Here is a 13,429-nt window from a genome sequence, read left to right as displayed (position 1 = left end):
TGGCATGCACTGGGGGTGGAACTACCGCTGGCACCCGCATTGGGCCAGAAGTAGCTCCAGGTTGCTGTGCGGCAACCCTTTAGTAAAAGAGCCCCTTAAATATTTGCCTGTGAAAGTCTAGAATAGGATACTGAATTATGTAAAATCCGCTTACTCTTTTCCTTTATTTAGAAAAAGTTTGAAGACTTATCTGTTTTCAGATATGGATATAGACAAATTTATGATATGTTTTAATTGTACTGTTTTTGGATTCTACCAGTACTATGTAATTCCATCCGTTTGGGATGTTTTTCTATTTTGTAATCCTCAATGAATCTATATGGAGATACTGCGGAATATAAGACATGTATTGTATAGTATATGACGATTATATCACCATTACTATTCCATTCATAAATGATTTACAAGGGATTTTACCCAAAATCCAGAATGGCTTAAATGTTTTGGAATCCTGGGCTACAATATCTAGATTGAAATTAAATAGGAAAAGAAATTCCTGGTATTAAGGTATTCTGGTGCTTGATAAAAAAAAATCTGGTAATTGATAAAAATCTCATATACTTTAGAATCTGAACTTAGGAATAATCTTTGACAAGTTTCTTAATTTTGAACTTCAGATACAAGTAGTTACCACAAAAGTTTTCAGATTGCAACATGGACCAAGAAGGATGTGTGGCGATAGAACACTGCTGAAATTGCAAGTAACCTTCTGATGGTCCATATTACTACTTTGTTAATGCAAGTGAAGTTAGAAAATTTGATATGATGCTGGGATATTTGTGTGTTTGATTGCAATATCCCTTGTGTATAATTCAATTCTTGGACTAGTTTTTTGTACACAAGCAGAACAGGTATGCATACATTCAAACTCCAGCCCAGAGCTGTCAACTCACCCAGGGGGCCTTTTACCAAGCTGTGGGAAAAAGGTCCCTGTGCTGGCAGCAGGGGCCGTTTTTCCCGCGCCCCAGGGCCCTTTGTACCATAGCGGGTAAATAGACCCCAGGTACACATGGCCATGAAGTAAGAAAACTCTTACCGCATGGCTATGCAACGGAGAGCCCTTACCATCACCGAGGTGGCGATAAGGGCTCCTATGGTAACTGGCCAGTGCACAGTAATGCCTGATTCCCACTGGGTTATCGCCGCGCAAGCCATTTCCAGGGATTTCTTTTTTCCCCGGAAATGGCACGCTCAGGGCAGGACTACTGCCAGTGGCCGCATTGGGCCAGCGGTAGTCCCGAAAGAGCGAGCGGTAAGCCCGCATTGGGCTTACTGCCCTTCTGTAAAAGGGCCCCCCAGTACCATAAGAGAAATTTTAGACCTTTTCTGGATTTTTGACAGCTCTAGCTTGATGCATGTAATCCCTGATTTCAATTGTCAGAATCAGGGATTACAAATACCAACCTGCTTCGGGATGTAAATTCAAAAGCAAGACTGGCTAAAGTCTTCCTCCTGAACCTGGGTAACTTGGCAGCTCTGCTATAGATGGGGAGGTGGAAAGGGTGAGCAATATCTTGTGTAATGCTATCTTACCTGTGTCCTCTGCCTCACCTGATTAGATTTTCCAACTGGTTTTAAGACATTCTCCCAGTGCCTCTTTTCAGCCATAGGGCTCTTAGCCAGCTTCTGATTGGTCTAGGGAAATTTAACAAATTAAAACAACATGAATTTATCCTGATTTAAAGTTTAAAATCTGCATGGTTGATCAAGAATTAAAAAAAAACCCACAAAAAACCCTCAGTCACCCAGTTACAGAGCTGCCAACTTACCCATTCCAGGAGGAAGACTTTTTGGCTAGTCCTGGATTTCTGCAAACCTCATCCTGGTGCATTATGGGACCTGCAGCACTGATTTTAATGGATAGAATCATGGAGTACAAATACTACACTGCTTTGGGATGCAAGTTTAAAACCAGAACCAGTCAAAAAGTCTCCCTCCTGGAATGGATAACTTGGCAGCTCTGCAGTTAGTAGTGTACCAGCTGGGTATACAACAAAGACACATCAATATAACTATTCACTTGTACATTAAGACAGAAAGCAAGGCCTCTGGGATCAACATTAAGGATACAACACAAGCAGCTGTCTGATCACCATGACAAACATATCTATGGCCAGAACAGAGAGTGTAATTCTCCTGCGTGTCATAATGTCAGTGCAGCACATATTCAGGATGACATCTTCTGAGCCCCTCACCTTATTCTGCTTGCATGTTGGGTGAAGGAGCCCATCTCTGTTCTTCCAATCTGGCTCTTTTGGCCTTGAAGCTTTCTCACTCCCCTAAATCCAAAAGTAAGTCACAGAGAAGTGTTAGGAATAAAGAAGAATACCTCCTAGTACCTACCCTCCCCATAATGCACTGCCTCTCTAGCCTCCTATCTCCTCATTGTGCACTGTCTCTCTGGATCCTGAGTCCTGGGAATTAAACTGTCTTGGAAATAATTGTGGGCAGTGCTGCAATGACCGCACCTGGTGTAATCTGTTTGCCAAACCCTGGGTCTGGATGTTTTCCTCCTAGAGATAAATTCTGAGAGAGCAACAAATTGCAGCCCACCAAAGCAAAAACCTAGCAGAGAAGGGGGTAGAATGGGAAATCTTGCTTGTCATCCTAGTAAATCTGACTGCACTCACTCTTATTCACTGAACAGTAAATTAATGTCACTGAGAGCTCATTAGTTTTATCCTGCTGCTCCAGTTCTAGCTTCTCTAACCCCTTCAGACACTGAAATTTAGCTTGTTATTTCCAAGTAAAGGTAACTGAGCAACTTGCTCTGCTCATTTCTGTGGGGCTGAATATCTGGTTTAAAGTTAACCCCCAAAAAAACAAGGAGTAGGAGGCTCTTTGAAAACAGCTTTAATTTTACATTGGGAGTCCTGAGTCTGTTTTCAAAGAGCCTGGTCCAGTTCCCACTCCTTGTTTTTTGGCTCTGTTTCATCTCATGGGACTTTTGTGTATTTTCCATTTTTTTGTGATTTTTTTTATTTTTTTTTGCTTTTTTTAAAGTTAACCCAGACTTGCCAAGTCACAAGCATTTGGTGTGTAACACACACAACTGGACCCCTTCTCCAGCTCACATGCTTAAGGGGCCCAATCTCATTAATTGGCTTCCGGTGTCCCGCGCAAGTCTGGCATTACCTCACCTCTCTTTCCCCTCCCCTCCCGCAGGTCCGGCATCTCCCATTCCATTTTATCTGCCCCCTCCCCTGCGTGTGCCCTACAAACTCACCTGTTTATTTATTTATGACATTTGTACCCCACATTATCCCAAATAAGTTTGGGTTTAATGTGGCTCACAATCAAGCAGAACAATTGACAACATATTCAAGCTACATTAGATATACCGTCAGAAACGTGTTTAAATGCAATATAATTAACAAAATAGTATGCGTAGAATTAAAAAGGAATAGTACATTTTGAAGATTATACAATGAATCAGTTATTTTTGTCAGTGAGAGATGATCTTACCAACTGAGTTTTTAGCAATTTGCGAAAAATGAAATAGTCAGTTGTTTGCCAGCACTCTTATATCAGCCCTCTCTAGCTAGCCCTGGGATCCTGCCCTCTGTCGCAACTTCCTGTTGCCACGTAGGCAGGATGTGGCAGAGGGAAAGAAGCCTCAGAGTGGCCGGAGACAGCTTGATATAAGCACTGCTGGTAAACCTGCAAGTTTGTAGGGCCCATGCTGGGGGGGGGGGGGGGGTTGCAGAGAAAAGGGGAAAGGAAAGATGCCATACATACAGGAAGAAGGGGTAGGCATACTGCACATAAATGGAAGGAGTGGGAACGGGGGTGGGGGAGGAAGTAATGCTGCACTTCAATGGAAAGGTACAGAGTGGGGGAAATGTGCATGAAGGGAGGGGTGAAATGCTGCACTTGGCTAGGAGAGAAGGGAGAGGGTAAATGTTGCACATGGATGGGACAGCGTTGGGGGAGGAGAAAGGCAAGGATGCCAAGATGGTGGGGGGGGGGAGAGGAGAGAAGAGATGCCAAGGTGGTGGTGGTTTGGGGGGAGAGGAAGAGATGTCAGGATCTATGGGGAAAGAAGGAAGAAGGAGAGGTGCTTGACATGCAAAGGGGAGACAGAACAGGAACGAGGAAGAGGAGCACTTGCTGGACCTCTGGGTGGTGGGTAGAGAGATGAAAGAGGGAGGGAGAAATTCTGGCTTGGGGGGGAAGACAGGAGGGAAGGAAAAGAAAGAGAGAGTGAGAGAGATGCCAACACCTGGGGAGGGGGCATAGGGACACAGAACAGTTATGTTGGATAGGGCAAGAATAGGGACACAGAGATGGGAGATGCCCAACATGGCGGGAAGATAGGGGCAAGGACACAGGGGTGATACTGGATAGGATAGATAGGGATGCAGCGAGAAGATGGATGGTGGACATGGAGAGAAAAGAAGTGCAAACTGAAGAGGAAAAAAGTGGGGAAAGGACCACGGACTCCAGAAGCAGGAGGGACTATCTTGTGCTTAAAAACGTTTATTGATCAAAGATTCGGCACAATGCTGTGTTTCGACCCAAAAGGTCTGCATCAGGACTCTTATGAATGGAAAGATCTAACAATCTTCGGATGTTAAATATTTCTGAATGTATCAATCAAGAAGATAGTCTTGAAAAAGACCTTAATGACGGACAATACTAGCCTTCAGATAAAGTCGGCAAGCAGTCAGAACCAAACGGACAAGGAGACTCTGGCAAGATAGTTAAGAAAAAACAGAGGAAAGCAGAAACCAAAGACTAGGACCAAAATCATTAGAAAAATAATGACCAGACGACAAAGGTAGAAAAAACAATTTCATTTTCTGTTTAATGATTAGAATATGTCAGTTTTTGGAATCTGCTTCTGCCAGAACTGGTTTTAGACATGGCAGGGGACCACAAGAAAAACTTCACTCATTGGCCTTCATTCTCCAGCAAAGTGGTCATAAATCTCCAGTTTTGGGATGGGCCACCCTTGGCATCTCTGTTAACCAGTGTAACACTGACAGAAATTAAACAGATTAGCTGTAGGAATTTTTTTTCACTTTAAATGTTTTTATTAAAGAAGCAAAATACATCTTGCAAAGCAATACATGTAAGGCAAAATCACTCTAGAATGTTGATCTTACATTTGATACCACAGGAACCGACAAAACAGCAGCCCAGTTACCCCTACAATTAAGCACAAAAGCGCTTGGACTGTCAACACATAATCCATACATCCAGGGGTCTACCCCTTCAACTCCTCCCTGCCCCCTGTAACTTATTGGAACATGTAACTGCTTCACATCCCTCCCTGTCCCTCCCCTTCTTAGCTGTAGGAATTTATCCCTGCTCTTCCCATATTAGTTTTGAGCCTGTATGCCTATGCAACCTTTTCTGTTTTTGACTTTCAGCCAATGAGAGCAGGCTGCCTGCAAATTCTGAAGCATTTTATTTAGTGGCACTAGAAATCCTAGGCTGCCCTTTTGCAGAACTTTATTTCCTGCACTTGCTTAGGAACTCAGCCTTCTGGCACCAGAACCTCCTAGATATTTGGGGAAGTCTCTGGAAGGAGATGGAAGTGAAGGAGGGATTTTGAATTTTTAAGGATGCTCTTGGTGGCAGCCATGAACTCCCTCCCCCCACCACACACACACACACAGTAAATATTGCTATTTCATCTGGTTTCATCAGTTGAAGTCAGGTAAAGTTTTGTTGGTTCAAGTTGATAACGGATGTAGACTGAATTATTCACAGTACATAAAGTCTGGTGTTGTGCTTGCAATCAACCTACCAGGTCATATTTGAGCCCAGCCCTAGTCCCAAACAAATAAATTATTTGTGTGTCCTTTCTTACCAACATCCTGGGCTTACACTAGGCAGCCACCTAGGTGTACAATAACAGCAGGGAACTTACACATAGTTGTCTGATTTAACTTTACACATGCCATTTTGCCAATCTGAGTTACTTGGACTATCCATGCTGGTTGGCCAAGTGAAACCACATCCCAGGGCAACCCCCAGTGCCACCTTTCTTGCCAGCCCAGATATAGACATATGCAACACTGGCAACTGCCTAGGGCACCAAATTGTGAAAGAACCAAATAGCTGGACTAAACAGGAGCCTGATTCTGCTTACTATAGGACTGTGTTGTATGATTTATGGGGGAGAAACTTCCCCTCCCTACCATTCTCAAGTCCTCCCTTGGGTGTCAATATCTTAAATCAGGCCCTACATTTTTGGCCCAATAAGGTTATTCCCAATAAAAAGTTTCCTCAAAATAAAATGTATCTGCTGAGCAGGAAGACATTTCAGCCATTGTGATTTGCCTGGCTAACTTCAAAAGATAGCCCAAGGAGGTTAGATTGAGAACAGGAGACGGCATGAGTCTATCTAGCCCATTATGTGGCCTGAAGCCAGTAGGTGGAGCTTGCCAGAAGCAGGGGTGCAGGGGAGAGGAAGGTTGCTGGACATGGATGGAGGAGAGAGAAGGGAGAGAGAAGAAATGCTGGACATGGATGGAGGGGAGAGAAGAGTGAGGAAGGAGATGAGATGAGGGAAAAGGAAGAGAGGAGAAAAATTGCACATGGATGAAGAAAATAGGCAGAAGCTGGATCCACTGGACAGGACAGTGAAGTCTACGGAGGACCCAGCTTTTACTTACGGATGTAGGGCAAGAAATGAAGAAGAAAGGCGGAAAGTAAAGAAATAAATGGAAAGGAAGCCCTGGAAACGGAATTAAGAGGACAGATAGCAGCAGAATCAGATACTGGGCCAGCATGATCAGAAAAACAAAGTCACCAGACAACAAAGGTAGAAAAAATCATTTTATCTTCAGTATAGTGTTTGGAATATGTCCACTTTGAGAATCAGGTGTTCAAAAAGTTTATATTTATTTACTTATTTATGGCATTTTATCCTACATTAAACATGAATTAGATTGGAACCTGGGATCATTTAAAAAATTTTTTCCTGGAGAAAATAATGCATTGCCCCCCCCCCCCCCAAGGCTCTCTCCCCGGCTATAGCCAACTCTGTAATTTTGAGGGGAGGCGCAGAGGTGGACGGGGGGGGGGGGGGGGGGGTGCAGAGGTGGACCGGGGAGAAAGCCTGTTGTTAAACATTTACCAGAAAACCACTGTCTAGTGCCCACCCATCCAACCTTTTGGCCCACCCAAAAATTGCCTTCTGGCTACGCCACTGGCCAGAAGTAGGCAGATCTTACTACTACTACTTATCATTTCTATAGCGCTACTAGATGTATGCAGTGCTGTACACTTGAATATGAAGAGACAGTCCCTGCTCAACAGAGCTTACAATCTAATTAGGACAGACAAACGGTACAAATAAGAGATAAGGGAATGATGATAAAATAAGGGTACTGAACAAGTGAGTGAGGGTTAGGAGTTAAAAGTAGCATCAAAATGGTGGGCTTTTAGCCTAGATTTGAAGACAGCCAGAAATGGGGCTTGACGGATCGGCTCAGGAAGTTTATTCCAGGCATATGGTGCAGCAAGATAAAAGGAATGGAGTCTGGAGTTAGCGGTGGAGGAGAAGGATGCAAACAAGAGAGATTTACCCAGTGAACAGAATTCCCGAGGAGGAGTGTAGGGAGAGTGGAGAGGTACTGAGGAGCTGCACAGTGTATGCACTTATAAGTCAATAAGAGGAGTTTGAACTGTATACGGAAATGGATAGGGACTGGAGCAGAGGGCTAATATGAGCATAGCGACACTGGCAGAATATAAGTTGTGCAGCAGAATTTTGAACAGATTGAAGAGGAGAAAGATGGCTAAGTGGGATTTCTGGTGTGGAGAGGTAGATCTGGGAGTCATCAGCATAAAGGTGGTACTGAAAACCATGGGATGAGATCAGAGTACTAAGGGAAGAAGTATAGATGGAGAAAAGAAGAGGTCCCAGGACAGATTCCTGAGATACACCAACTGACAGTGGGAAAGAAGTGGAGGAGGATCCACCAGAGTATACACTAGAGGTATGATGGGAGAGATAAGAAGAAAAACAGGAAAGAACAGAGCCATGAAATCCAAGTGAGGACAGCGTATCAAGGAGTTGGCTATGATCAACAGTGTCAAAAGCAGCAGATAGATCAAGAAGGATAAGGATAGAATAGAGGCCTTTGGATCTGGCCAGGAACAGGTCATTGCACACTTTAGCAAGTGTGTAATAAAAAGGATTTTAGAGATTGTTTTTCAACTCTATATGCCTTGACCAACAAGTGCACTTGGGGTCTGTATTTGTGATTAGAAGTAATTCTTTTTCAAAATGATTGTTTAACTTTGATTGTGTGAAAACAAGTTAGAATATAGAAGATAAGACACAGCTCTAATTAATTTGGTATGTGAAGAGGGGGATGGAACTTGTTTTCAAGTTCAGATTGGCCACCTGGACTTGAAAACATGTGACCACATCCCCACAATATGGCTTGTTTACCTATTCTCAAGCATTCTGTAATTTTCCTTGGCTCTGAAAATAAGCTTTAGCTTAATAAAAAGGGGGGCTTGTTGCAGCAGAGCTTTGAGGCTCATCTGTGGGTGGACGCATTGCGCAGAAAAGACTGTTCCTGGTCATAAAGAGACTTTGGGCTTTCACTGCAACGGGCCTCCCAGCTGATGAGATAAGGGCCTGAAGTTCCTGACCAGTGATGTTGTATGTATAATATGTATATATTGTCTTATAGCTTTCTTTTAGTTAGATGATTTAATCATTGTTTATATGTTAATCATTGTAGATTTTAAAACCTCTAATAAAGGTCTCATTTACCTAATACAAATCCAAAAGAATCCACAGTAATTATTGAGTAGTCTGTGTTAGTGAAGCAGGTTGTAAATCCATAGCAGTACAAAGTGCTCACCCAAAACAATAGAGAACACTATTGAAAATAATATCAAAAGATTATTAGAAATAAGGGAGTGCCTACGTGTGGTCCATCTGTAATAAATCTAAAACTGTTCCAGATGGATAGGCAGTTCCTTAAAAGGTGAAGGATAAAAGATTTTGTTTATTTGACAACTTTTTTATTTCTTTTGAAAGCTTCCCATATCTAGATATATATAATGAAATAAAAACTGAATATCACTAAAACAGCTTAAAAATTATTATAGCTGGTAGAAACAGCAGTAATAAACTCTGTTTTGTGCTCATTTTTCTATTCTGTTTTATAGAATACAGTAATACATGGCCAAATTTAAGTGAGGATATCCTGTTTTCTGATAGGTTCATCTTAACTGTTGTTGTAATCTGCCTTGGGAAGCCTGGTATTATAAAGATGGAATATATTGCAAGTAAATGGAAATAAAATTAAACTCTCCTTTCATTGGGCCACATGGAATCACATCCTCACTTCATCTTTTTTGTAGAGGTTTACATTTTAGATACACAAATGGATTTTTCTGTTTTGAGCATGTTTCAGGGACAAGTGGTTTTATAAGTCACAATAATAAAAATACACATTTTGTTTGATACAGATCTCTCATTTGTTGAAACATAACTATATGGGCTATAAGCCCCTAATGCAGTCCATTGGTTTTCTTATATTTTGTTCTTGTGATGACTTATACAGTGCCAAAACTGAAAACTCTTATCTCTTCTACCTGATCAATAATAAAAGGAGCTCATTGTGAACACTATCCACTCTAAAAGCTTGTACATGAGGAATTGTGATATTGAATAAATAAGTGTATGAGGCAGTGCCTTAAAAGATGAAAGATAAAGGATTTTTTTTTTACATTTATATCTCACATTATCCCAAGCAAACTTGGGTTTAATATGGCTTACATTTGAAAACACAGTGAGACAGAATAATAAAATTCAGTAACATCATGGGAGCAAGTAGATGAATATATTAGAAACATTTAACAAAGTTGAGATTAGCATATATATACAACTGGGTATTTAAAAGTCTGTCCTTTAATGATGCCGCATGTTCAGAAATCAGTCATAAGTATAGACAGTTATTCAAACATTATCACACACACACAGGCATCCACATACACATTTCAAAAGTAAACACAGATTACATCCAAAACTTAATTTTTATTTCCTCATTTCTCTCTTCCAAAATTCTAGGCAGCAAATGTACAGTTCAGTATGACCCAAAGCAGTCCAAAAGATGTCAGAAGCAATACAGATTATACCTAATTGTTCAATCACCCTTAGGATTCACCTTTGGGTTTAAAAAGCAATATCATGTGCATGTAAGGTCTAGATAAACGAATTAAAACAATCAAAGTTAAAAGAAAATGCCCGTAATATGTAATACCTGGTAGAAATAATGAAACAGTGATGGAATATTCACATAGCAAACACTCTGAGCCAACAGACTTATTTTCCACTGAACATAATTAACTTTGTATGAACTTGGCAGCTGATAGTGTGCTGAACTGGACAATGTTGGCACATTTAGACTGACTCTGTACAGAACTTCTGCATGAAGGAAGCGCTTCCTTCATTATTTAATACCTCTCTGTGAAATAGTAGTAATAAAAAAAGCAAGTGCATTTTTATAATATATCACTGCAATGGTATGGGATTTGCGTTACAAGACGTATGAGGAGAGACTTGCGGACCTGAACATGTATACTCTGGAGGAAAGGAGAAACAGGGGTGATATGATACAGACGTTCAAATATTTGAAAGGTATTAATCTGCAAACTAACCTTTTCCGGAGATGCGAAGGCAGTAGAACAAGAGGACATGAAATGAGATTGAAGGGGGGCAGACTCAAGAAAAATGTCAGGAAGTATTTTTTCACGGAGAGAGTATGATGCTTGGAATGCCCTCCCGCGGGAGGTGGTGGAAACGAAAACGGTAACGGAAATCAAACATGCGTGGGATAAACATAAAGGAATCCTGCTCAGAAGGAATGGATCCTAAAGAGCTTAGACGAGATTGGGTGGCAAAGCCGGTGGCGGGAGATGGAGATGGTGCTGGGCAGACTTATACGGTCTGTGCCAGAGCCGGTGGTGGGAGGCGGGGATAGTGCTAGGCAGACTTATACGGTCTGTGCCAGAACCGGTGGTGGGAGGCGGGGCTGGTGGTTGGGAGGCGGGGATAGTGCTGGGCAGACTTATACGGTCTGTGCCCTGAAAAGGACAGGTACAAATCAAGGTAAGGTATACACAAAAAGTAGCACATGTGAGTTTATCTTGTTGGGCAGACTGGATGGACCGTGCAGGTCTTTTTCTGCCGTCATCTACTATGTTACTATGTTACTAAATCACTGCATTCCACAAACAAAAGGAGCAAGTCCCCACATACCATCTTTTTCTTTTGATGTACACACAGGAAAAAAAGATGTTAAATGCTCCCAGGTTTCAACCTAATTAATGTTTAAAAAACCTTTGTACTTATAAATAGTGACTCTGATTGTTGAGCATCTGATTCTCATAACATGTCTGTTTTGGTGGCCCTTTACTAGGTGAAAACATCTCTTCACAAATACAGGGAGTCCCTATAACCAGCCCGCCACATGACATAATGATTATGATTTAGAACTAATTACTAAGCTAACAGATGAAACCAATACATCCTTTATGTAAGTCCATATGCTGCACAAGCTAGCATGTTTGGAAATATAAGTGAAATCAAATAAAAATGCTACCAACACCAACAGTAAAGAACAACAACATGGATGCAGCAGCTCATAGGTTTGTTTGCTTTGTTTTTGGTGTTCAGGAATGACAGCTGTGCGGGGGAAAGAGAAAGGAAGACTAACCTTTTTTATTTCAGCTTTGTGACGTTATGCCATCTCCTGTCCCAGTCTAACCCTCCTTGAGATAGCCAGACAAACCCTTTGAACATGAATCTATGCACTGCGTTCTATGGAAAATGAGTAACTTTGTTCCCTCTACTGTTCCCATTCATTCATTCTTGCATCCATTTCTTCTATTCACTTACTATATTTATTTATTAGGATTTATTTACTGCCTTTTTGAGGAATTCGCTCAAGGCGTTATACAACAAGAGTAAGTCAAACATAAGCAATAGACAATTACAGCAGTAAAAATATTTAAACAACAAAACAAAGTATGGCATAGTATGCTACACTACAATGTCAACACCATACATTTTCATAGACAGCCTAGGGTATAAGCAAAGCCTACTAAGGGGCCAATGCTCAAAACTACCTGCGGCATTAACACGCACGTTGTACAGGACCAAATGCTCAGTGGGCTTGAGTGTCACTGTTAATGTGTGTGCTAAAGATGGCTGTACTTAAATGGATGTTAATGAGGTCAGTAAGTGTTCTTTCCCCAATGGCCAAATAAAAGCTTTGCAATGCACAGAAGGAAATGATGGCTCACAACGCCACAGGTCAGGAGCAGTGTAGGTGATTTTTAGGAGAAGATTTCTTGTCAATTTCTCACGTTAAACTGAGAGTTTTGTATTCTTTTGCAAGCAAAAGGATGCCCATGAAACTTTAAGTGCTGATAGAGAGAAACAAACATGCACGCAAATCTGAGCAAATCCAAAAGCAAAAGCACACATCAGCACTTGTTTTTCTGCACTTGAATTTGAGTCTTTCAAAAGTGCAAACAATTTTTGAAAGGCTCATATTTAAAAGTGCAGAACAACAACGCCGAAGCGTGCTTGCACTTCCTGTTTTGTCTGGACATGCGCACAGGAGCCACACTTACCACAAAACCTTTGCCCATGTGCACCAGCACATTGCTTTCAGTTTCTTAGCACAAATTAACTGTGCATATTATTTACATACTAGTAAAAAAGGCCCGTTTCGTATACAAATGAAACGGGTGCTAGCAAGGCTATAGAGAGAGTAAGAGTGTGTATATGTATGTGTGTCTGTGTGTGTGTGACATAGAGAAAGTGTGTGTGTGTGTGTGTCTCTGTGTGAAAGAGAGTGTGCACAGGTAGGGTGAAAATGAAGAGACAGCAGTGAAATTTTTCAAAGGACAGCTGAACCATTTGAGGCGTGCTTGTGTGACTGTGTGAGAGAGTGTGTATATGTGTGTGGGTACGTGAGATACAGACAGTGTAAGTGTGTGTGTATGTGTCTGTGTGAAAGAGAGTGTGAAAGGGTAGGGTCAAAATGAAGAGACAGCATTATAATTGTACATAGCACAGCACAAACATTTGAGGCAGTTCTTGCCTTATCTCCCCTGCCGCCCCCTCCATACCCAACGATTCGTTCCTTGTCTTCCATCCCCTCTGTGTCCCGTGTGTATGTGTGTGAGAGAGAGAGAGAGAGAGAGAGAGAGGTGCTAGCAGTCCCTGTGATAGTGGCAGGTCAGTTGCTCATTATAGCCAGTTAAGAGTGAGAGTGTATGTGTATGTGCTGGTTTTTTTTCCTTCTCTCATATGCCCTCCGTGTCCGTTGTTTGTGTGGAGAGCAGAGATCTATATGGTCCTTTTAGCGTTGCTGTTGACGTCGCGTAGCAACTGTGTGCTGCTGGTTTTCATTGTTCCGCGATGTGTCTTATGTCAAAT

General features: G+C 41.7%; 1 protein-coding gene across 1 annotated transcript in view; it reads right to left on the bottom strand.

Moving 5' to 3' along the window:
• LOC115477295 overlaps positions 1–13,429 on the bottom strand; it is a 147,605-nt gene that overhangs the window by 50,286 nt on the left and 83,890 nt on the right. Inside the window, exons 8-9 of the mRNA XM_030214117.1 lie at positions 2,196–2,279; positions 1,552–1,635 (exon numbers count right to left, since the gene is read on the bottom strand). Of these exons, the coding sequence (XP_030069977.1) occupies positions 1,552–1,635; positions 2,196–2,279 (168 nt within the window). The remainder of the gene's footprint in view (positions 1–1,551; positions 1,636–2,195; positions 2,280–13,429) is intronic.

Source organism: Microcaecilia unicolor, chromosome 1 (genome assembly GCF_901765095.1).
Source record: "Microcaecilia unicolor chromosome 1, aMicUni1.1, whole genome shotgun sequence".
NCBI lineage: Eukaryota > Metazoa > Chordata > Amphibia > Gymnophiona > Siphonopidae > Microcaecilia > Microcaecilia unicolor.
This window is presented reverse-complemented; position numbering and strand designations above follow the sequence as displayed.